Source organism: Melitaea cinxia, chromosome 3 (assembly GCF_905220565.1).
Source record: "Melitaea cinxia chromosome 3, ilMelCinx1.1, whole genome shotgun sequence".
NCBI lineage: Eukaryota > Metazoa > Arthropoda > Insecta > Lepidoptera > Nymphalidae > Melitaea > Melitaea cinxia.
Window position 1 is genome coordinate 9197771 of NC_059396.1, and position 26405 is coordinate 9224175.

Here is a 26405-nt window from a genome sequence, read left to right on the forward strand (position 1 = left end):
TCTACTGCTTGTGGAGGTTAAAAACTACTAAATTCTACCAAAAGAGAACAACAAAATACTAAAAACCTATTACATTTCTTCGCTGTTGTGTTACAACGAAGAAGTATAATATTGTTCTCTTGATTATAACGATAAAACAATAAGATGAACAAAGAAAAGACCATAAATTAGATAAATCAATGTTTATTACTTAAAATTAAAATCTACAGAAATATAGGTATTTTTAAATTGTGATAGGGTTACTGTTCTGTAATTTAATTTAATTAATTCTTTATTGTACACATAAAAAGAAGTTTATAATTTACAAAACGATTCACAAAAAAAATTTACAACAGGCGATCTTATCGCTAAACAGCGATCTCTTTCAGACAACCAGCTTGGAGGAGATAATGTGAAAAAAGTAGAAAGGGTGTACAGAATTAAAATGAAAGAAAACAGGAATAAAACTAAATATACACACATACATACATACACATATTAAAAACATATTATCTATACAAAAAATTGCAGACCGTATTACATAATAATATACATAGATACATACACACATATATACATAATATTGTACATAACTAAGTACTATTAGGCAACAGTCGTAGAACAAATAAGAATATATAAATATATACAAATATCAGTGACTGTCACGCGTTAAAAAAAAATATAAGTAATAAATATATGTAAATATAATTAAAATAAAGGAGCATAGAATTAGAAAATATTAATTCTTTCTTAACGCGACGAACTAAATCACAGAGAGATAAATATATATTTAAAAAAAAGTTAGTGATCATATTGGATTGGAGAACAAAATTAAATTAGACTAATGTAAAAATTAATTTAATACAAGGAACCACAATTTTAAGCTTAATACAAATTTGAATGAACAAACAACTCCATCTTCCTTTTATGGATAAAACGAACGTCACAACCCGAAATTATTTTAAATCTACACTATGGACCGAAATACATTTTTGATTTATCTAATATTAATTATAAACTACACTGCGGGTTTGAATTATTTCTGACACGTGGGTGGAGATTAACTGTGGTCACTTATCATAGCGGGTCTCCGTGACACGTGGCTCCGCAGAAACTCCCGGGACGATCAACCGCTAGTCTCTCGAGTTCAGATGTCCAAGGGCCACGACCCATCTCCATCACAATGTCAGCCGGGGTTAAAAAAATGTTGCTCGGCCAGAGAGAAGAATTCCGATGCTGATCCCAAGAGGTTGAGCTGTTCTTTATCGTAGATGTTGGGGTCCTAGCAGCGAACTCACAAAATCTGCCCACGTGGTATCACCGGCAATAACGGCACCGCACGTATCCGCCACGCTAAGGAGTTACTGCTTACAATATGACTTTCGAGCCTGTTTGTCAACATAGTAGTTTAAAAAAAAAAGATTCAAGCAAGGGATTAATTACATTTAAATTTGTGTTTCACTATAATTTAGAGAATAAATGTCTATCACAATGCCTTCATAACGTAGAAGTTTTTTATTAATCAAGTCTGAGCTAAATTGATTGTTAAATATTTAATTTTAGCACATAACACTCGTTTGTTCATTTGGGATGAAATACAACTTATTACTATAATAATCTATCTATATTATATATAAAAGCGAAAGGTCACTCATCACGAAATCTCCGAATTTAGTACTGAGCCTAATCTACACCGCGAACCCCACCAGTGGCTGCTTACGCAGCCCAAACACACGAAACAAACTAATAGCGAGACGCCTAGCAATGGAGAATAGCAACTCGACGAACGAAACAATTGTTAAGAGAATGAAGAAGGAACAAAAATATACGTTACATGACTAATGACAAACTGGACGACAGTAATTTCAAAGTCTTAAGTAGTGTTTCTTAACCATATTTTTTAAAGATTCCAATGATGTTGCACGTCTTATGTGTAATGGTAAAATATTCCATAACCGTGCAGCCTCAATGCTAAAAGACTTGCTGTAGAAGACAGTAACTTAATTACAGATTTTTAAAGTTAGATTTTCACTAGAACGAAGTGATCTATTGTGTGAGTCATAGAAAAATTCAAAGTGTTCTTTCAAATAAGATGGAAATAAGGGATTAAATAATACAGAATATAGAAGAGATAGTACATGAGTATTCCTGCGCAAACGTATATAGGAAGCCACTCGAGCTTCCCATGGAACTCAGAGACGTGGTCATACTTGTGACGACCAAACATGAACCGTTCTTCTTCTTTATGTTGGGTAACATTGTCATAAAGCTGAGTCCATTAATATCTTTCACCACCCATTCTACTTTTTATTGAAATTTTGTTTCACTCGGAATTGATAGCTCTGGGAAGCCCCTACATTCCAAGGACAATAGTATTTAATCCTCAGTACCTATGAAATACAGCTTAAATTGGCTTGTTCAATAAGAGGCTCATATAAAATGCCTCTGGGAATTACCACTTATGTACAGTTAAATTTAGGTACAAAGAGTGTTACAAACCTCAAAACTTGTGTAATTTAAGTTTCATGTGCTAAAATAGAGTAAACTGGGAGATTATAACCTAAAATAGTTTCATCGGTATTTATTCACCAAAATCGCAAGTTTCAGCAATAAATCGGTAACTTTTACATCACTGGCTCACAAGCATGAATGGTTACAAAAAGAATAAAAATTAAAGATATACCTACCTAATAAATTTTTTCAATACATGTGGAATTCCCCCAACAGCTTTCCCCCTCGAACAATTAATATTAGAAAGAGAGAGATTCAATCCATTCGATGTAAAGGGGAATAGCTCGCATTTTTTCACCCATCCTTGTCAAAGTAGGGTAACCATATTTTATGTAATTTATAGGTACATCGGATTTTACTGGGCCACCTTATATAATTATCTATACACGCTCGTCAATTCTTGATGCTCTTTATGTTACATGCCTTTTCATCAGCACCTAGTAGCATGACATGTTCAATCGTAAAGGTATATTTTTAAAATTACAGCGATCACTCATGTCATCATTTTTTATCTTGTTTTTCATCGTCATAAATTATAATTAATAGGGGTAGACAGAAATACTTACTAGCGTGTTTCGAATTATCCCCATCGACAAATCACCCTTGGTGGGGATTTAATTTAACGTTATTATCTAGTGGGAATTTTTCATGTTCATATTACTGAAATCCGCTTGAAATATGAAATGTCGTGGTGGGGATTTAAGAAAAAAAAACATTAAATCCCAAGGGTGATTTGTCAGTGGAAATTTGAAAAATAATTCAAAACATGCTAGTAAGTGCTTCTCTATATATAATTCATGCCGTGACGTGTTTCTTTCCAACGGAAGCCAAGTCTCAATGCAATAGGTGATGGACCCAACTACCTATAGTATCTAATCCCAAGTTCGCACCGGCAACAACACATGTTATAAACAGCTATCTATGTCTATCACTCTTTGAGGGTTTGATTGCGCTAGGAACATGTTTTAGGAGCATGTTAGGAACGGAAGCATGTTGTAGGCATGTTGCAAGGATGTTTGTACGTTTTCAAATAAAATAATAGACAATATATAGAAATACACGTATTATTTATTGAAAGACAGAATTCAATATTAGGAGTGCACACAATTAAATTTAATAGTAAAGTTTACGGAAATAACTACGGAAATAACACTTCTTAATATTTGTAAGCAAAAATGTAACAATTTTGAAGAGGTGGTGTCTGTAATAAGCAATTTCTTATCAAATAATCACGAAAAGTTAAATACAACAAAAATATCTGAGAAAGGTATGAGATTTAGTGATGATGTAAAATCTTTTGCTCTCACTTTATATTTTTATTCTGCAAAAGCATATAGACATCTAAGGCATGCATTCCTCATCCTCCAACTTTGAGAAGGCATAGAAGACAATTATAAGGTATATTGTTTATTAGACCCACCCCACATGATCAAGCTAGCTCTAAATGTTTTTGTGGAAACTAAAATGAGTTCTGAAAAAGAAGATATTAATAAGAATAAGATCAAACCATTTTCTTCTTATTTCGGCATTCGAAGGCAATCTAGAAAAAAACTGTTTTGTTAGGTCCTGATTTTACATTTAGTGTGTTCACCCAATTTTCAAAGCTTGTCCGATAGGTACACATTTGACCATCATTTGACACACTTGACAACCATATTTACCGGTATTGCTAGTAATAAATTTATAATATTTACCTACGGTGCTATTGTGAGAAATATCTTTGTTTTTAATAAGTAAACCTGTAAGCGAAAGTAATTCGTTTTAGTGTATATGCGGTACTCATATAAGTTTATCATATTATGCAAATAAGTACATTTTAATTTTCATTTCTTACACAATCTTATTCTACTGAAGGAATTAAATATTTTACATGGCAATCGCGAGAAAGAGACTCAACGAAGCTTAAATTGTTCTCTCTCGAGCCCGTTTTTGACTGTGTATTTAGATATTCTAAAAACAACGATATCGCTTTAGAAATAGAGTTCAATTTTAATTGACAGGATTTTACCAGTGGGTCTTCCAGTTGTAAGTAGTACATAATAATTCCATGATACCAAGTATACTCACGGGACAACAGACAAAATATTGTATTATAATCAGTATTCAAATATGTGACATGTGTCATAAATGTAAATGTAATGATACTAGATAACACCAGCTATCTGCTAGTGAAAGTCCCGTCAAAATCGGTCCAGCTTAATGAACATGTACGCACACGTTACACCATAGATTAGCATTAGATTCAAACTTTGGTATTTGATCACACTTAAATTAAGTCTAAAGAAACTACCCATAGACATGTTTTTTGGTTGCGTTCACAAACTACAGAGGGATATAGACAGCACTAATACCAAAACTCGCAAACTCTCGCGCGCTCTGTTACAGTTATTCATTTACAGATAAAACGGACCATATGTTGAAATAAAAGTAGAATACATATTCATTTGAAATATAATATAATTTAAAAAAACTATCGACTTCGATATTCAAAAATAAATATCGATTATCGATATTTTGAAATTAAAAATATCGCCGATATTTATCGATATTTTTTTGAAAAAATATCGATATTTCGATATATCGATATTTGGTGCCCTTCCCTAGGGCCTTAGGTGGAGCGCGCCCATTATGTCAATAGGTTCTATGCTCTATAATTTTAGTTAGTCTATGCTCTAGTTCAATAGAAATAGAAAATATCAATAATTCAATACAAGGCTAATTGAAGGTTATTAAAAGCTACCAAACCAATACAAAAGGGATTTTTTTATTGTAATTGAAAGATTTTTAGTTAATATAATTTTTGGAGCGCTAAGAGTAAAGTTAAAACGCTATAAGTAAGAGGAAATGTTTATTCAAGAATATTAGAGTAATCAAACTTTATGAACTATGCAATATGTTATATTATGCTTAAATTTCTTTGTAATGTTTTACAGACCCAAATTTATAAAAAAAACAAAATATTGCTATGAGTCCTGTGGAAAGTGTACCAGTTGCTGTCTTAAATCATATTGATGACTATGTTGAGTTACTTTATGATGATATTCCAGAAAAAATTAAAGGATCAGCACTTATATTGCAACTTGCCAGGAATCCAGACAATTTAATTGAATTGGCCAAAAATGGTACTTATGTAACATTATTTATAATCTTAATTATAAATAATAAGTAAAAAGTAGTTACGAAATTCATTGATTTTAGCCTTGATTGTGATCACTGACAGACAACTATTAGATATTTTGTATAATAATAATAAACAATTAATTACAAAATTCTGTTTCCAATTTACAGAAGCCCTTCTAAGTGCTCTTTCTAGAGTATTAAGAGAGGAATGGAAAAGAAGTATTGAGTTGAGTACAAATATTGTATATACATTTTTCTGTTTTTCAACATATGTAGAATTTCATTCTGTTATTATACAATACAAAATTGGATCTCTGTGTATGGATGTTATTGATTATGAACTTAAAAGATATGATCAATGGAAAGAAAAAGTTGAAGGAAAAAAGCAAGTTCTTACACCAGACAAAGTAAGTTGGTTATAATAGTATTAAATAGATACATTAGTTGAGTTTATTTTATATAAGAGGTGATCACCTCATCTGGTACAAGTTGATATTTGTATAACCCACTGTGTATCTTATTTTGTATGAAAAGCTAATTACTAACATTACTTTTAGAATGAATTACCAAAAAGTCGTATCCCAGAACCCAAACGAAGACCAAAATCAGGAACTTGGGCAGTAGCAGATATTAATTTACAAAAAACTAGATCTGTTGTATCTAGTTATCATGAAGACTTGTGCAATGCATCTGATGAATTTCTATCTAAAAGTGATGAGGAACAAATGAAAAGAAAACTGAAAACCTTATCCAAAAGGCAAGAGCAACTGCTTAGAGTAGCATTTTATATGCTTTTAAATATAGCAGATAATGTTAAAGTAGAAGAAAAAATGCATAAGAAGGATATTGTTGGATTACTCATAGGAGCAATGGAAAGACACTCAAATATTGACCTTCTAATTTTAATTGTTTCATTTTTACAAAAACTATCAATTTTTGTTGAAAATAAGAATGCTATGGCCTCTAAAGGAATCATTGAGAAACTAGCTCCTTTGTTAGATTCCCCTAATGCTGATTTGGTCAATGTGACCCTAAAACTTCTCTTCAATTTGACCTTTGATACTAAATTAAGGAATAAAATGGTCAAAATAAACTTACTTCCAAAGTTCATTCAATTTACAAGTAAGTTGAAAGCATCTAACTACATAACTATTAATTTTCTACTATTAATTTTCTATCATTCTTAATAATATCTTTGAATATTTAAGGTGATGACAAACATATAAACCTGGCAATGAAAATTCTTTACCACCTCAGTATGGATGATCGAGTGAAACAAATGTTTACTCAATCTGACTGTGTGAAGTTGGTAAGAAACTTGCAACAAAATATATATTATAATATTGTGACCCAAAACCATGACTTACATAATTTGATAAAGATGATATTGATACACATTTTTACTTTTTTATACCATAAAAATGAAAGTTATACTTGTATGATGATTTTGCAAGTCTTTAATTGGTTCAAAAATGACTGAAGTTTTATATTATATTCTTTATTGCACTTTAAAAAAAAATTATAGTTATTTGTATACAAATTTAGTTAGCAATGGTGGAGTTATCTATAGGAGAGATCTCTTCCAGTGAACCTGTGGTAGTGGAACTAATGTTACATAGCAGGCTAAGAAAGTGCAGTAATGTAGACATCATACAGATTCTTGAAAATAAAAACCTAATTAAATAATATTCATAACATCATGCAATATACATATACATACTACATATAATATACTATCATACACACCACTACTTATAAATACTACACTGCACACTACTTTTATTTCTAACTGTAAGTATAAAAATAAATTTTAAAGCATCTAATATTTAAAAAGATTGAAATTTCAATGCAAATTAGTTTCAACTCTAAGGGTTAGAATTTCAGGAATCTAATCTATATTAGTGAGAGTTTTTTTATTCTTATGATTAATTCTGACTTACTTGGGCTTATGTATTTCGATGCGTTGAATCCGAATTTGAGTTCTGCTTGGTTCCTATAACCCTAATTTTGATTAAACCCAAAATAACCGCAAAAATGGCAAAAGATCGCTAAAAATGCATTTTTTTTTTTTGCAACTGTCCCAAATATATTCCTTATGCATTTCGATGCGCTGAATTTTAAATTCATTTAGCCAGAAGGTCTTCTCGAACTCTGCAAATTCGAAGTAAATTGTGAAAAACCGCTTCTAATTGCTAAAAAGTCGTAGATAACTACAATTCTGCTAACGAATTTTTTTAAATCTAGACCAAGTATTTTTCTTTTGTATTTTGACAGGCTGAGTCTAAATACGAAGTCTGTTTAACTTACACACCCTCCTACTTTGGGTATATTGTAGAAAAATGCTTAAAATAGCAAAAAAATTGTCATAAGTCTCTTAGTTTGGTTGATATTGGACATTTGAGCAAAAACCTAAATATACTTAAATAAAGATGTGGCATCCATTTGTAAATGGTTTCATAAACCTGATCTTATTTTAAATCCACAAAAATGTTCTTTCACAGTTTTTGGTACAAAAAGACCAATCGATATAATCCATCGGATTAGTCCTAGTATTATAGTAGATAACTGTGTTATTCCAGAAGTTCAAGTGGCCAAAAATCTCGGTGTTGAATTTGAAGGGTCTTTAAGATGTAGAGAGCATGTTCATAAAAAAAAAAATAGCCAATGCTTCACTTAAAATGCTTTAAAAGTTAAGACCACTTTTGAGTACTGTTGTTAGAAAGAAACTTGTGAATGCACTAATACTGTCGCATTTGGATTAGTGTCATGTAGTTTATGGGTCAAATCTGTTAAAAAAAACTGAAGCGAAGATCCAAAAAATACAAAATTCTTGTATGCGTTTTTGGCATAAAATTTTCTTCGTGAATGTGGATCTATACCCATAGTCCAGATATTTACTCCTTTCCTAAATAGTTTTAATGCACTAAATATGAAGCGCCGACGTACTCTTAAATTGAATACGATCGTATTTGATCTGAGAAAGCACAAAACCTAGACCATCATATTTGGCACAAAAACACAGATGTCTAAACGCATCTGACACCGATAATAATCGGTCATCGCGTATCGCAACCATCCAACTGCTGGCTTTGAAATACACAGGTCGAAGATGGGCAGCAGCGTTTTCGGTGCGACAAAGCCAGCCCTGCGGTTACCAGCCCGCCTGCCAAGTGTTGTGACTTTGGGCAACACATTAGAGTTCACGCCATTTTTGGCGCGAACTTGTGGAGGCCTATGTATAGCAGCAGACTGCAATAGGTTGAAGTGATGATGATGATGGCGATGATAATGATGGCGGTGGTGGTGATGATGATTATGATGATGATGATGATGCGTATCGCAAACCTTATTGTGCCTCGGCCGTGTTTAGTAGCATTTGAAGGTAGTTTTCGCTTTGTATCTTCAAAAATTGGAATGACATCCCACCTACCATTAGATTGCTGCAACTCGCTCTAAATTTCGAAATCTTAATAAGAAATGGCTCCTTGAGCAGCAAACATCGTAATCAAATTGGCAAAAAATGAAGCTATCAATACATTAATATAGGCGACTATAGCATTTCATCAGGCAGTTTGGTACGAAACGCTCATTGAATTGGATTTGTAGTAACTATGACCTTATTATAAGCGTATAAAAGTGTGTGTCTCACATGGCTCACTTTGTCTACTTGTATCTTCGGCAACTTACTTCGTTTATTAATCCTGGTTTTTATTTAATACTATTTCATATATTTTATTTAATACTATATCATTATATTTGCGTAACCTCAATCTGTATTTATACTTTTCTTTGATGCAGTTAATAAACACATGGAGTGAACCAGACCGAGTAGCGACTGCTGCGAGGTTTAGACTTAGGCACATATTTTTTAATTAAAATTCGAATCTGCTCGTAGAATTTATCAACCATTTCATCGACAGAAGGAAAAATGCTTAAGATCTCCTTCCAGTTGAGCTCATTGAGAGCAATTTTTATATTTTCGTAGTCAGCCTTATGAAAACAAAATTTTGTTACATTACAGTTAAATGGCAAGGTCATTCGGTTCATCAACATAGTTGTAATATAACGGTCGATCGACGCATCGATTGTCTCAGTAGTCACTACTATTGTCATCACAGATATTCTGGTAATTGATTGATTCATCTGATGAGCTGATATCGTCTTTAAACAGGATATTTTTAGCATTTTCATTTGATTTTTTCGTAGGTCTTTTCTTTGCTGCTTCAACGGTTTCACTCCTTTTTGATGTTTTATTTTTTTCATGAGCTGTTACCTTTTCTTAGCCTCCATTACAGTTTTATTTGGAGTAGTAGTGATAAGACGTTTGAATCTATCGTGATCGAATAGGTTACAAAAGTAACGGAATGTGTGCGTAGCTGACGGACATGCTGCTGCTGAACGTGAACAGCGAGGCGTGCGCGGACGCGAGCACGACGGACGTGCTGCTGGCGCTGTGCGTGAACCTGGCGTGGAGCGAGCGCGCGGCGCGCCAGATGGCGGGCGAGGGCCGCCTGCGCGAGCTGCTGGCGCGCGCCTTCCGCCACCGCAACGCCGTGCTCATGAAGCTCGTGCGCAACCTGTCGCACCACGCGCCCGTGCGCCCGCTCTTCGTGGTCAGTGCTGTCGCCCATGTACAACTAGCTGATTGTTGAGGTTTAGTAGCTTTCAGTTGTGCCAGTGGAAGCACGGTTGATTCCGCCGATGTTGCGTAAAGCGGAATATACGCGGTTGAGATAACATTCTTACAACTAGCTGACCCGACACGTTTTCCCTCATTAACTGTGAAACGTAAGAACTGTCATCATAGGCGCGAAATTTAATTAATCTAACTTTTCTTGTGATTTCCCAAATTGCCGAATTTTAATAAAATTTCATTTCGTGATAACTTTCTACGAAGTATTAGAAAACTTTTTTTTTTAATATTAAGTAAATCAATAAAGTTCTCAAGTAATGTCGTTACCAAGGGAAATAGGAATTCTGGCGGAAGGCGGATAATATATATATATATATATATATATATATATAGACTAGTCGGCCGTTCTTTTAATTCGTAGTCGAGATCAATATTTTTTTTTAATTTTGCGTTTCCTGTATATATTCATAAAACTGTCATTTAAAAAAGTTTGGGATCCGAAAAGTGTCTTACAATTAGTTATGCACCTTCAATCTTATTTGTTGGTTTTAAAATGAATTTTCGTCAATTTCGTTTAAATATATGAATACAACTGTCAATCTCCTCAATTTTCGCATGAAGGCGTTTAATCGCAATCGGCACATCAACACAGATTGATGAATGCGATTCCAGATTTTCATTTCTTTATATTCTTATCTTTTCTTTAATGGAAAAAAATATTTCAGGAATTTGTAGGAGACATAGCCGGTGCAGTAACCAGTAATGAGGCGCCTGAAGAATTTGTCATTGAATGTATGGGAACTCTGAGCAATATTTTACATGTGAACAACAATATCGATATATTCGCCGTCGTTGAAAGATACAACCTAATACCTTGCATACTCAAGATTCTGGACCCAGGTTAGTTTCTTGATGATACTTTATTTTAATGTAATCATTTGAACAACTAATCCTCAATATATTGTCCTAAGAGTCACTGTTTATTGGTTGTCTCTATTTTGACTATTTGTGTCTATTGATATATTTAAGCTAAGAAGTTACATTGAATGTGCTATTTTTCTAATCTACTAGTTTAAGTCAAAAAATCGCGTTAGAAAGTTTGTATTTTAAAGGTGTACCTTTATAATACAACTACGGCTATGCGCTTGAAGTCTTCCCACCGCATGCAACCGCGGTGGTCGCCCATTTGTACTATTGGGTGATCGATCGAGTAACATTACTTTGTAAAGTCATCCACAGCATTAGAGACAAGCGCGGCTTGTGTAATCTCTAACAGTAAAAATACAACAGTCTACTTAAGTCTACTTAAACATTGATGTTTAAATATATTTTTTCTATCTTTCTCGCGGCTGATTTGGCAGACGTGATTCTGACTGATATTTTTTTGCCTCGAGTAGGTACCGCAAAATGTGAACGCGGTAGTTTCAGATAACTGTCCTACAACTACGGTGTAAATGAGCATGCAATCGACCGAGTCTGAGTCTTGTCAAGTAGTGTGTATTATATTCAGCCTGCTCTAAACATGTTCAAATATTCAGATCACGTATTATTTGAGCCGGAAATGCAGTCAATTGGCACAATAAAAAACTTACGGCTCTAGTCGCTATTTGTGAACCGGAGCGGTAAAGCTCGTGACTAGGAGTTGACGCATTTTTAACCGACTTCCAAAAAAGGAGGAGGTTCTCAATTCGACTGTATTTTTTTTTTTTTTAATCGAAAGGTGGTGTGTGCCAATTGGTCCCATTTAAATTTATTTCAGATCTAACAACTACTTTTCGAGTTATATCTAATAATGCGTTTTTACTTGACGCTTTTTTCGTCGACCTACGTTGTATTATACCGCATAACTTTCTACTGGATGTACCGATTTTGATAATTCTTTTTTTGTTGGAAAGGAGATATCTCAAATTTAGTACCATGATAAGGAAACCAGGATTTGGTGATGGGATCCCAGAGAAATCGAGGGAAACTCTTGAAAATCCGCAATTACTTTACTGGGTGTACCGATTTTGATAATTCTTTTTTTGTTGGAAAGAAAATATCCCTAGTTTAGTACCATGATAAGGAAACCAGGATCTGATGATGGGATCCCAGAGAAATCGAGGGAACTTCTTGAAAATCCGCAATAACTTTTTACTGGGTGTACCGATTTTGATAATGTTTAATTTAATCGATAGCTGATGTTTGTCATGTGGTCACATATAAATTTTATTGAGATCTGATAACCACTTTTTGAGTAATCTTTGATAACGCGGAGCTACTTGACTATTTTTTCATCGATCTACGTTGTATTACTCGTCGATGTAATTGAAGTCGGTTTTTTTTTTCGTTTGCGAGCAAACACAATTATGTTAAGTTAGCCTAATGGCCATCAATAAATTATGACACGAATTCCACAATATTTTTACCACTCTCCCGTCCTTGTTAAAGCTAGCTATTTTTATGAGACCCCTCTACCTACTGTGATGTCACACATTTTGCAATTTTACACATCAGTTTTGATATTATTTTTATTTCCATTTAAATAATTTTTCAATATAATTAACATCAACCAAACGTAGGTATGAAAATCAGTAAAACGTTATTAAAATAAAAGATCGAATCCTAAAACTAGACAGCGAGTTTCCAACGAAACAAATAAAACAAATTTTTAAGTAAATAAACAAAGTTCAAATGTCACGTTTTTGTACTTAAAATTATATATGTAGTCTTTCGACTGTTGGAAGGCTCCATTTCTATATTTGCAGGGCGCGGGCGTAGGTCATACTCGCACTCTTTACAATATTATGTAGGTAGCACTTTAAAAGATTATAACAAAATTATAACGTACACCGAACACGTGTATGCGTGCACGCTCTTCGGCGTATCGGTCGTATCGTGTGGCGGAGGGAGTAACTCAGAGCAGTGCCTAGGACTTGCGACCCAGGTGTAGATTTAAGGAGATCTCCTTTGAGATACGTATCAACGCTCACCTTCACTGCTCGAGTTATACGCCTCGCCTAGCCAAATTAATCGTAATAGATAACAATTAATTCGTTTGCACAAATTAATTATTGAATGAGTCTAGGTTAAGCTACTAGCAGGATACAACAAGTGTATCGTGCCAAGCCAGAGCCAAGACTGCCTTAGCGGCGGTTCCACTGTTCGTTTTATACACGTCAGAATAACTCGAGTGATATAATAAGTGAGGGTAGTTGAATATCGAACGATGTGCATCTGTTGTTTATAAATTCCTTACTAATTGCGTACGACAGTGCTATTGCTGACACGGCCAACCCTGACAATCGCACGACCTCGTGCGTCCATGTCGTGCATCCGCCAACTCGGCGTTACTCCTCCCGACCTATACAACTGTAACGAGTGACATTAATAACTGTTCGGCTATTCCTGACCAAAACGCTGAGACTGTAATGCACTAGCGGGTCGGGCGTACTGGGCCCCCTTCATCCCTTCCTAACATAGCATGGCCCGGGCGTACGTGGCCCCTTCAACCAGCTTACTAACCGTGGGTCGGGCGTGCTAGGCCCCTTCGCCCCTACTCTATAGCGTGGCCCGGGCGTACAAGGCCCCTTCAACCAGCTAACAACCGTGGGTCGGGCGTGCTAGGCCCCTTCACCCTCACTCTGCAGCGTGGCCCGGGCGTACAAGGCCCCTTCAACCAGCTACCAACCGTGGGTCGGGCGTGCTAGGCCCCTTCACCCTCACTCTGTAGCGTGGCCCGGGCGTACAAGGCCCCTTCAACCAGCTACCAACCGTGGGTCGGGCGTGCTAGGCCCCTTCACCCTTACTCTGTAGCGTGGCCCGGGCGTACAAGGCCCCTTCAACCAGCTACCCATGGCCCGGGCGTACAAGGCCCCTTCAACCACCTTACTAACCGCTAAGAATACAACAGAACGACTGAAAAGAAATTAAAATACCGATGTACCCACTAATAAAAGAAAATAAAACGATGATCGATGTACCCACTAATCACCACCAAATATTGCAACTAACTTGCACACTAGCTAAAAACAGATGTATCGTCAGGTGGGCCTATAACTTCAGCTACTTTCTGAAATAGCTTCCACACCGGAAGCGAAGAGAAACATTTCTTCGTTCGATGTAACTAACTGAATTAGTTAAATTTTGAAAGTGGGGGTGGATCTTATCCCACTTCTGATGTAGTCTTTCGACTGTTGGAAGGCTCCATTTCTATATTTGCAGGGCGCGGGCGTAGGTCATACTCGCACTCTTTACAATATTATGTAGGTAGTACTTAAAAAGATTATAACAAAATTATAACGTACACCGAACACGTGTATGCGTGCACGCTCTTCGGCGTATCGGTCGTATCGTGTGGCGGAGGGAGTAACTCAGAGCAGTGCCTAGGACTTGCGACCCAGGTGTAGGTTTAAGGAGATCTCCTTTGAGATACGTATCAACGCTCACCTTCACTGCTCGAGTTATACGCCTCGCCTAGCCAAATTAATCGTAATAGATAACAATTAATTCGTTTGCACAAATTAATTATTGAATGAGTCTAGGTTAAGCTACTAGCAGGATACAACAAGTGTATCGTGCCAAGCCAGAGCCAAGATTGCCTTAGCGGCGGTTCCACTGTTCGTTTTATACACGTCAGAATAACTCGAGTGATATAATAAGTGAGGGTAGTTGAATATCGAACGATGTGCATCTGTTGTTTATAAATTCCTTATTAATTGCGTACGACAGTGCTATTGCTGACATATACAGGGTGTCCCAAAAAGTAGTGATAAGCGGAATTCCAGAGATAGGGCACCCCTTGGGGTATCCGAATCACCCCTATGTATGTTCAGCGATTTTGCATAGTTTTCGAGTTATGAATTTTTTTATATGTTTTTGAGAATTTTCCACCTGAACAACTTTAAAAATTTCTAAAAAAACAAATTGAAGACTTTTTAGAATTTTTGTTTTTCTATCTAAAAAGTCATGAGCTGTAGCTTCCCGCTTAAAAGATTCAGCTTCTTAACTTTGATGGAAATTGTGAAAATCTAAGTGTAAAGTGAAAATTTTACGTTTTGAGAACTATGACTTCAATTTTCAACTTAGAATCAAAAATCTAAACAGGCGATTTTATGGTTTCTAATTAGGCTTAAAAACTTCTCCAGAGTCTCCGCTTTTATAATCATAAATAAAAAGTTGTACTTAATGGGGCTACTTTTGCTAAAATCTGCCTTCAAAGACATCAAGGTGGAAATTCTTAAAATTACCAATTTGAATAAAAAAAAATTTTTTGCTCAATTTACTATTCCTTTAAGGTTAAATAGTTTTGTCGGCGCTTTAGCTGGGTCATACGTATAGGATTCGTGCGGAGGAAAATGATAAATCCGTAGACTGAGTGATATGGTTCCAAAACGATGGTGCTCCATGCCACTTTGCAAGAATAGTCAGACAACATTTAACAGAAAGATTTAGAGACAGATGGATCGGCCGTGGAGGGCCCATTGCATGGCCGCCGCGGTCCCCAGACTTGAATCGAATCGATTTCTTTGTCTGGGGATATTATAAAGAAATAGTTTACGCTAAAAACATTAGCAACGTAACGGAGTTAAGACGAAAATTGAGGCAGGCAGAAGAAACAATTAAAAACAACAGAATAGCATTCGTAAGAGTTAATTAGTCTGTTAACCAACCAAAAGATTGTAAGAAAACTAAGATCGAAGATTTAATAAACATTTGGAGGTTATTTAGGTTTAATTAATTAAACGAAAAGTAATCGTCTTAAAATTATTTATTATAAAAAGTTTTCAATATGTCGACCTTCGTGCTCGATACATGTTCTACATCGTCTTAAAAAAATTTCTTTGAGTCTTACGAATGCTATTCTGTTGTTTTTAATTGTTTCTTCTGCCTGCCTCAATTTTCGTCTTAACTCCGTTACGTTGCTAATGTTTTTAGCGTAAACTATTTCTTTATAATATCCCCAGACAAAGAAATCGATTCGATTCAAGTCTAGGGACCGCGGCGGCCATGCAATGGGCCCTCCACGGCCGATCCATCTGTCTCTAAATCTTTCTGTTAAATGTTGTCTGACTATTCTTGCAAAGTGGCATGGAGCACCATCGTTTTGGAACCATATCACTCAGTCTACAGATTTATCATTTTCCTCCGCACGAATCCTATACGTATGACCCAGCTAAAGCGCCGACAAAACTATTTAACCTTAAAGGAATAGTAAATTGAGCAAAAAAATTTTTTTTATTCAAATTGGTAATTTTAAGAATTTCCACCTTGATGTCTTTGAAGGCAAATTTTAGCAAAAGTAGCCCCATTAAGTATAACTTTTTATTTATGATTATGAAAGCGGAGACTCTGGAAAAGTTTTTAAGCCTAATTAGAAACCATAAAATCGCCTGTTTAGATTTTTAATTCTAAGTTGAAAATTGAAGTCATAGTTCTCAAAACGTAAAATTTTCACTTTACACTTAGATTTTCACAATTTCCATCAAAGTTAAGAAGCTGAATCTTTTAAGCGGGAAGCTACAGCTCATGACTATTTAGATAGAAAAACAAAAATTCTAAAAAGTCTTCAATTTGTTTTTTTAGAAATTTTTAAAGTTGTTCAGGTGGAAAATTCTCAAAAACATATAAAAAAATTCATAACTCGAAAACTATGCAAAATCGCCGAACATACATAGGGGTGATTCGGATACCCCAAGGGGTGCCCTATCTCTGGAATTCCGCTTATCACTACTTTTTGGGACACTCTGTATATTGTATTTAGAAATGTGATGTCACAAAATTTTGGACTCCTCCCCACCCTTCGTCACGCAACGTCCACTTCGTCCGCCCCCCGAGCCCATCGCTCATGTCTAGTGTGGCGCAATGAGTGTGTAATCCACCAGCGGAGCAGCGCGACCCCGAGCTGGTGCTGGAGGGCGTGGTGGCGGCGGGCGCGCTGGGCGCGGAGGAGCGCGCGGCGGCGGCGCTGGCGGCGGCGGGCGGCGGCGCGGCGCTGGTGGCGGCGCTGCGGCGGCGGCAGGCCGACGACGAGCACGTGCTGCAGACCGTGTTCGCCTTCCGCCAGCTGCTGGCGCACCCGCGCGCCGCGCGCCTGCTCGTCGAGCGCACCGGTACCCTTAACACACGTTTACTTTGTTTTCATCTTTATTTTTACTTGTACTTACAAAGGTACTAATAATTTTTAGTTTTTGGTAGTAATAAACTTTGGTTTTAACTATTCATCTTTACCGACATAAGATTTTCAGTCCAGTGGATCAATAAAAGAAACAAATAAAAGAAACTATTCACACACTTCAATAATTCAATTACTATTTGACTATAATATCAAAATCATCAACGCAATGGAGTGTTGTTTACGCAAACAAGTGACGACTAGACCACAAGCGGGAGATCCCGGAGCCACAGTGCGGGTGGCGCGGGTTCGTTGCCATGGAAATGGAAATCGTTTACCTATACGCTTCCGAGTGAACCTCGATACTCGCGCGGATGCCCGCGATTTTTCAAAGTATAATTTTAACTTTGCGTATTTTTGTGATATTACGTAAAAACTGTTATGACTCCCTCCCACCCCCTTATAAGAAAAAATAAGACATGGTCGACTGCCTCCCCCTAAATCGTCTTACGTCATAAATGAACCTTGTCTTATCTTGATATTTCCGGTGTATTTAAAACTGGAATCATACTTATTTACAACGATTGTTAATCATTAAACTACCTATTTACCTACACAACTATGCTAACCTTAACAAATGTTCAAAGTAAGCTCCTTCTCGTGTGATACAAATGTTCAAAGTAAGCTCCTTCTCGTGTGATACAAATGTTCAAAGTCAGCTCCTTCTCGTGTGATACAAATGTTCAAAGTTAGCTCCTTCTCGCGTGATACAGAGTTCAGCGTTTACACATATTGTCTAATGTCAATCTTACGATTTAACATGAATTTCAGTACTACCCCTAATGACAGGTCACATTCACACGACATATTAAGTACACGCGTAAGATCGATCGCTAGGCGTGCGCGCGGGAAGATGGACATACTCCGAGATGCGAACCTTACGGCGGTGCTCGTCCTACTGACCTAGTGACCAGTGTGACCAGATTTAAATCGAATATTATGCCAATTACTCGTCTAAATTCCGCTAAAACCTGCTATTTGTTTTTGTAAAAAAAAAAAAAAACTGCTAATCGATGAGGTCATAATTCGTGCGAGGGCTTAAAAGAAAAAAGTGCAAGTTAATTATTTCAAATATTTATTAACCAATTATAGCTTCTAATTTTCTGTGACGTCCATGTTTTTATATAAAGCTGTCGAGCTTTGTGCTGCCTTTACCATATTTTTTGATGGCGTTAAATTGACGCATCCACCTTGTTCTGTAACTGCCTATTTCACATGTAGAATAGCTTACATGTCCAGTTTTTAATTTGTTCCGTAGGTCGATTTTTTATATTGTTCATTTGTGACAATAGGCGCTCACAAGTTATATTAGACAGGCAAAATCATCATGGCCTTTGCAAAATCAACCAAATGCGGATAAATTTTAGATCTATCAGCCTTCATAATTTTTGAAAACATTTCTGTGTTCATACTTATAGGCGTGGAATCAGAAGTTCCTCCAGATTCACAGAACAGATCGGTCAAAGCTTTGTCTAATTTAAGCTCCTGATATTCGGAGTCAATTGCTTGTATGTCAGATTCGTTAACCAAATCAGGAAATTTAGAAACCGTCATTTGTGGATCAAGAAATTGCATTTGCTCAAATAGTTCATTAAGAGGTAGACGTGACTTTAGTTCAACGCAAATGAATTCCTCTAAAATGTGCTCGAGTGCTGTTAGTGCAAAAAGATAAATCTGATATTGTTTTGATAAAAGTAAAACATATTTTTAGCGCTACTACCTAACTGAAACATAGTTAATTGTCAAATCCTGCTACAATTCTGCGAAGGTTTTATAAGATTCCGCCTAATAATTTTCTTATTTTCAGAACTGCTACACAATCTGCTAAACCTTAAATTGGGGATCTAATTCTGCTCAAATCGCAGAATTCTCCTAAATCTGGTCACACTGCTAGTGACCTACTAATCTTTTTTATTTTTTATTTTTATTTACACATAGATAGGCTGGCCTTTGACCGCTATTTCTCTTGATGATAAGTGAAAATGTGGTCTAAGATGTAGCACGCTTACCTAGAAGTAACCTATTCACTCGCGACTTAAAGATCCCCAGGTCATAGCTTTCGGGAAACACAGACGCTGGTAGAAAGTTCCATTCTTTGGCCGTACGGATCAAGAATGTACTAGCGAATCGCTTAGTGCGTATAGGGGGAATGTCAACCATATAAGGGTGACGTAACGCAGAGCGTCTGGTTGTACGATGATGGAAGGGGGAGGGGGGAATCAGGTCATGGAGTTCTTGCGCACACTCCGAAGTGTATCCGATAAAAAACCGACAGGCCGACCACCCTACGCCGATGATGCAAGCTTTGCAGCTTTGTGGCGACCAGTGCATCATCACCGATGAGCCTCCTGGCTCGTCTCTCAATTCATTCAAGAAGCTCCAGCTGGTACTTGGCTGAGCCAACCAAAAGATGAGAGCAGTACTCCATGCATGATCGAACTTGTGCTTGATATAAATTCAGAAGCTGTTCCGGAGTGAAGTGCCGTCTCACTTCGAGAGGACGCCCAGTTTTTTGACAGCTGTTTCTAAATCGAATCTAGCGGGAATTAGAATTGAAGAGGGTTGCGGGGGTTGCGGCGGGCGGTGGTAAGCGGTACAGTACAAGGCCAAGGCCGCACGTGCCGCCGTTATGGCTGAAAATTAATGTTCCTACATTTCATTTATTTAAGTTGAAATGTGTGGGAATTTTGTGAAAAATTAAGTACCTATTTTTTTACATAATTCGAATGAGAATCATGTACTGAGTATCCTCCTTAAATATCGATAGTAATTCACTAGTCACCTGTATATAGAATCGCCACTTACCGTTTGCTCCGCAGAGGCTCCGGCTTACCTCATCGATCTCATGCAAGACAAGAACGTCGAGATAAGGAAAATGTGTGACTCCTGTCTAGACATCATCTCTCAGATGCAGAACGAGTGGGCCGCCAGAATTAAAGTGATTATGGAGTGAAAGTTATATTCACATCATTACATTAGAAATTTTATTTAGTTTTTGCCCAGTCACGTTTAGGACATACAGTTTAAGGTTTAATGTTGCCTGGAAGAGATTGCTTTTTAGCAATAAGGCTACCTTTTTCTACTAATAATTGTTAATATTGCTTATTTATTTTATTTTTTGCTTGGTGTACAATAGTGTTATTATTATCACAGTTATGATTTTCAAGTTTTTTATTACTGTAGCCAGGTTTGTTTCGACGCATCAGTAACTATTTAAACTACAAGTATTTGCTTTATTTGCTCTGTCCTCAGAGATCAGTGACATTTAAGCGACATGTATTTTTTTTTATACCACTAGGTCAACAAACAAGCGTACGGCTCACCTGATGGTAAGAGATTACCGTAGCTTATAGACGTCTGCAACATCAGAAGCATCGCAAGCACGTTGCCGACCCAATCCCCAACCCCCCCACCCCCCCAGGAGCACTGGTCACCTTACTCACCAACAGGAACACAATACTGTTTGAAAACAGTATTATTTTGCTGTGAGGTCGAGGTACTACCCCTGTCGGGCTGCTCCGTATTTTGAGCAGGAAATTCCTGCTGTGCCCTACCTCAGTTAACATGTAACTCAGTTGTTTCTAAATTAAGTACTTTACTCATCTTTTACTACGTAAAAATGTTGAATAAGCACACATTCATTTGTAATAATATCATTATGTTGCCCGCGCTAGGTAATAAAATATGGTACGTGTATATTATTATTTGATAAAAAGTATACTTCGGATCGTAATTTCAAATAGTCCTAAGTACTCATTGTATCATAATACAAATAATAAATTTCATATAATTAAAAACAATAGTCTAATGAGTGTACCAAAACGGAGTCGTGAAATAGATTGCGACGAATATGAATGATAACGGTGAGCGGTGTCGCAGCTGGAGCGGTTCCGCTGCCACAACGGGCAGTGGCTGTCGGTGGTGGAGACGCTGGGCGCGGACGGCGGCGCGGGCGACGAGTGCGCGCTGCCGCCCTACCTGTCGGCCGACTTCCTGCTGGCCGGCCACCGCCTCGCCGCCGCCGGTGCGCCCGCAACCGAGCCTCGCACGTACATCGATTTTGATGATTTAGGCGGCCTAAATTATTTTTGGTGTTATTTTAAATAAATAAATAAATATCGACACAATACACACACGGTCGTCTGTTCCTAAAGTAAGCAACTTAATGCTTGTGTTATAGGTAACAGCCGACTGGTATATAGCTACATATTATTATTATTTTTTTTCGATAAACATACTTATAAATAATACATATATAGATATATAAATAAATAAATAAATTTTAGTTCTAAGTTCAATTAAAATAAAGAAAAGGTATTTATAAAAACATACATATATTTGTCAGGTTATAAAGAACAGTAATACATAACAGGGCTATATTCACTACAAAATACAAATTAATGGAAACAGTATTTAACAAGTTTTCTTTAAATATAAAATTACATTAAAAATCGGTATCTTCAGGTCCAGATGTCTCTACTGACTCCGTGTTTGGGTCAGCAGGTAATAAAAGTTTAACCGTTTCACGTAGAAATGCGTTACGTGAAGGTTTACTTATTTGTTTCAAACTACTAATGAAGGGATCTGAACTTAACAAAAGCCTATAAATATACATCTAAGTTACACTCTTCCCTAGTAAACTTTCTGGCAAAGTTGAGCCGGTACGGTCGGAAATGCTTGTTCCGGGCTTCTGCAGCTTCTTCCGATAGCTGTCCAATTGGAAGCAGCGAACTTTTTATGATTTGGGTTCAATGTACCAATATCTTGTGCATAGTAGGCGTCATTGGATGCCAACCATATTGTTCTAGCATACTTATCATATTTTTCAGCATCAATTTTATCACCTACGGAGGCCCTTATTTCTTTCGTTTTTTTTTCTTTTACTACGTTCACTTAGTTCTCCAAAAGACTTGGGTGGTCGACCTTGAGGGGAGGCTGATTCAATGGGAATCTAGAATGTACCCTCTAACCAAGATTGGTTTATATTTTCAGGAAAACATCTTTGTGTTTATTTGCCTTTGCCCATCGTTGCTTAATTTGTGATTTTACATACGAAATTTTTTGTTAGTCTTCTTTAGCCTCTTTGTTGTGCCCATAGCGCATAAGGAGAAAATTCTCATAATAGTCAAGTTTTTTATTTAAATTTGGTAAATTTTGACCCTGTAGTTGGTCAAATATGTATTGCTTCAGCCTGTAATATGCCACTACTGGGCATAGACCTCTTTCCCCATATGGGAGAAAGATCAGAGCTTAATCCACCTCGCTGCTCCAACGCGGATTGGTGGATGCGGGTTGACGGAAATATGTATTGACGACTCACTAATTTAGTACCTGTGGTAGTAAATAGACCTAAAATATATAAAAAACAATTTTATTACAAAATATCGCACACTCAATATTTCCTATATTTGACAAAAAGCCTTTCAAAAGGGCTTAGCTCAAAAAAGCGCTGGAATATATGGAATTAGTTAGTTACATATGGACCTGAACTATATAGTATAATAAAAATTATTACAGGGACGGACTCATAAGTACATTAAAAACGTACTCGAATTTGAAAATATCAAAAAAAAATTTGACAGAGTGATATTTGTCGTGTTAAAAATGAATGACAAAGAATGTTAATTAAATTTTTCTGTCACGAAAACAAATTGTTCTTACCTGTATTATCGCAATCCATCACAGTTACAACGAAAATATTAGCTTGAAATAAATAATGTACTTTGGAAAGTTATAGGTTTAGGAGAGCGCCGAAACCCGACATGTACACACTTGTTCACCATCGAATTTCGACTGATCGAAAGTCAACTCCCGCGCTTCATAGGCGGGGGGGGGGGGTGTTATATTGTACATAGAACTATTGACTCACCAATTGTATAGATTACCTTACCATTATATTGATTTTAAAAAAATACTTTTGGCCGTCCTAAATATTAAAATCGATGTATGTGCGTCGGCTCTTAGGGGGCGCCGAGAGCGCATATCTAGGAATTTCATCATATTTTTGATAATAATTATCAATACTGATATAAAGCTGAAGAGTTTATTTGTTTGAACGCGCTGAATCTCAGGAACTACTGGTTCGATTCGAAAAATTATTTCAGTGTTAGATAGCCCATTTATCGAGGAAGGCTATGGGCTATATATCATCACGCTAAGGCCAATAGGAGCGGAGCACCAATGAAGAATGTTTCAAAATCGGGGTTTTTTTCCTTTTGAGAGCTTCCCCAGTTAGTCCAAAGAAACTGTTCCACGCGCACGAAGTCGTGGGCAGAAGCTAGTGTTCAATAATATTCGGTTACCTTTTTCTTCGACAGGGCGACAGTTTTGTATTGATAGGACCTGGGTGCTACATGTACTTAAGCCTCCCTCGGTTACGATTGGACACATACATAATCAAAATATATTTTGAAAATATTCATGTAAACATAATAATTGTGGACTAGTGGTCGTGGGTTACTTTTGCAGTAGTGGTCGTGGGGAGGGTGTTTGATCATTACAAACAAATAATATAATTATTTGTTATGATTTTACAGATTCTCAAGTATCACTTAATGACGACTCGGACAGTTTTTCGGGTGAGGCTGATTACAATCGTGCAAATAGCAGGTATGCTTATTTTTCTTATTTTATTTTCAATTAATAATATCCCCAAAATATAATAGTTATTCGTAATTAGTACAGTCGATTGGTGTAATAATTATTAGTTAGATGTATTTAGGAAATAGATTTCTTTTAAAAAAAAATTGTTCGATCTTATATATTTACTGATGTAACATACATTTTAACAGACTTAAAATAATTGTGTTTGCTTGTAAATGAAAAAAAATCGACTTCAATTACATCGACAAGTAATACAACGTAAGTAGACGAAAAAAATTAACAAACGCACTAGTCGTCCCCACGATTTTCGAGGGTTTCCCTCGATTTCTCTGGGCTCCCATCATCAGATCCTGGTTTCCTTATCATGGTACCACCCTTGGGATATCTCCTATCCAGCAAAAGAAAAATTATCAAAATCGGTTGATAAACGACGAAGTTATCCCCGAACATACATAAAAAAACATGTATATGGTCGAATTGAGTAACCTCCTCCTTTTTTTGTCGGTTATTAAAAGAAGGATGTTATCAATTCGACTGTATTTTTTATTTATCTTAATTTTTCTCTGGGTGGACCGATTTCGATGATTTTTTTTAAATCTTAGCACCACCTTTCGGTGGTGCTTTATCATGTAGTTCATTTAAATTTATTTGAGATCTAACAAGTACTTTTTTAGTTAACTCTAACAATGCGTATTTAATTGACTCTTTTATGTCAACCCAGGTTGTATTACTGGTAATTGAAGTCGTTTTTTTTTGTAAAACTAGGTCGGCAAACAAGCGTACGGCTCACCTGATGGTAAGCGAATACCGTAGTAAAAAACCGGAGTAAAAAATATTCCTGATTGACTTTGTATAACTTTATTAATTTCTGGACAAAGGACACGACTCGACACTACATATTTTAATACCATTGGAAAAGACATAGACAATAGACGATAATTAGCCATAGACATATGACAGATAATATGATAATAGTCATAGACATATGACAGGTAATATGGATTATACAACAACCAGAAGCATCACAAGCGCGTTGTCGACCCTACGCTCAATCCCCGCAGGAGCTCTTGTCACTTTACTCACAACAGGAACATAACTGCAACTCCAACTGCTTGAAAGCAGTATTATTTAACTGTGATCTTCTGTAAGATCGAGGTCCTTCCCCAGTCGGACTGATCCATATTTTAAGTAGGATATTTCCTGCTATGACCTACCTCAGTTTTTGTTTTTGAGCAAATATAATTATGTACATTTCAACCGCAGCAGCCTTTAAATGTCTTTCCACAGCTGAATAAAAAAATTGTCTTTTAAAATTGTTTAAATTTATAAATGTGTCGTTAATTAAATATTGCATTCCTATTTTTAGGAATACTCAAGATGGGCAAAGTGAAGAATTGTTAGGACTATCTGATTCGTTATCGGGAAAAACATCCGAAGACGACACACAATTCGCTAATAAGAAGCTTAGCATACTCGCCTAAACTAAGAACGAAGTAAAAATCGCTAATTGCTTAAAATTTCTTATTATATGTATATAGCAATCGCTTCTAATTTTTATTCATTTTTAACACAATGATCTCTCTTTTTGTCGTTGTTTTTGTTATAAATTTTATTTACATAAAAGAAAATTAAAATAAAAAAATATATATAAAAATATTTATTGTTATTTATATAAGTTGTAGGATTGTATAATTTTTTCACTGTCACTTTTTCTATCACTTAACGTATTTATGTTTTAAAATATAACCACTTACAATGAAGCGTCACTCAACCGGCGTGTGCAGTGCGCACCGCATCACGTGACCGCACCCATCGATAGCAGTGACGTACAACGGCGTTGACGCTAATGAAAAGTTATGACATTATCGTACTAATGTTTCATCATTGAAATTGGGCTTAGTTTCATGTTGTCTAAGACCTGTATCTAAGACCGTGGGTATAATATATATAAAAATATATAGTTTATGTTTACATGAATAATCGAAATCAGAGTTGAGATCCGAGACTCCTTTTATGTAACAATATTGTTTAATTTGTCATTTCATTAAATGATCATTAGCAAAGCTAATAATTATTTATTGCAACGGGCTACCTATTAAACTAACCAGCATTTCAAATTACTATGATATAGCCACTAAAGTGGCCAAAAAAAAATGAAAATCTGTTTGATTGCACTTTAAAGACTATCTATATATATTTATAAGTATAAAGTATCTGTAATATATAAAGTATATAGTATAAAAAGTATCTGTTATACAGTAAAAAGAACAAAAAATGTAGTAATATAGGTTCAAAAGTTGTATTGTGCAATAATCAACCTAGTCCCTAACCACTCCCATTTAAAGGACATAACTTAGTGTTTTAATATAACTATAGATAAAAACAAAGGTATTATCGTTCATAAAA

At 36.1% G+C, this 26405-nt stretch overlaps 1 protein-coding gene across 1 annotated transcript; it reads left to right on the plus strand.

Moving 5' to 3' along the window:
• The first annotated feature begins 5082 nt into the window (after nucleotides 1–5082).
• On the plus strand, nucleotides 5083–26405 carry LOC123669412 (kinesin-associated protein 3). The gene is made up of 12 exons (XM_045603018.1): nucleotides 5083–5324; nucleotides 5424–5612; nucleotides 5779–6017; nucleotides 6168–6732; nucleotides 6819–6919; nucleotides 9987–10223; nucleotides 10969–11143; nucleotides 17107–17334; nucleotides 20216–20334; nucleotides 21276–21420; nucleotides 23933–24005; nucleotides 25366–26405. The coding sequence occupies exons 2-12, from the start codon at nucleotides 5456–5458 to the stop codon at nucleotides 25478–25480; spliced, it is 2154 nt and encodes a 717-aa protein (XP_045458974.1). The 5' UTR covers nucleotides 5083–5324; nucleotides 5424–5455; the 3' UTR covers nucleotides 25481–26405.

Excerpts from the sequence above, each read along its gene's own strand:
- LOC123669412 (XM_045603018.1), top strand. The coding sequence starts at position 5,456 with ATGAGTCCTGTGGAAAGTGTACCAGTTGCTGTCTTAAATCATATTGAT. Across the intron at positions 6,733-6,818 it reads AAAGTTCATTCAATTTACAA|GTGATGACAAACATATAAAC; the intron begins GTAAGTTGAAAG and ends TGAATATTTAAG. Across the intron at positions 6,920-9,986 it reads AATCTGACTGTGTGAAGTTG|CTGACGGACATGCTGCTGCT; the intron begins GTAAGAAACTTG and ends ATGTGTGCGTAG.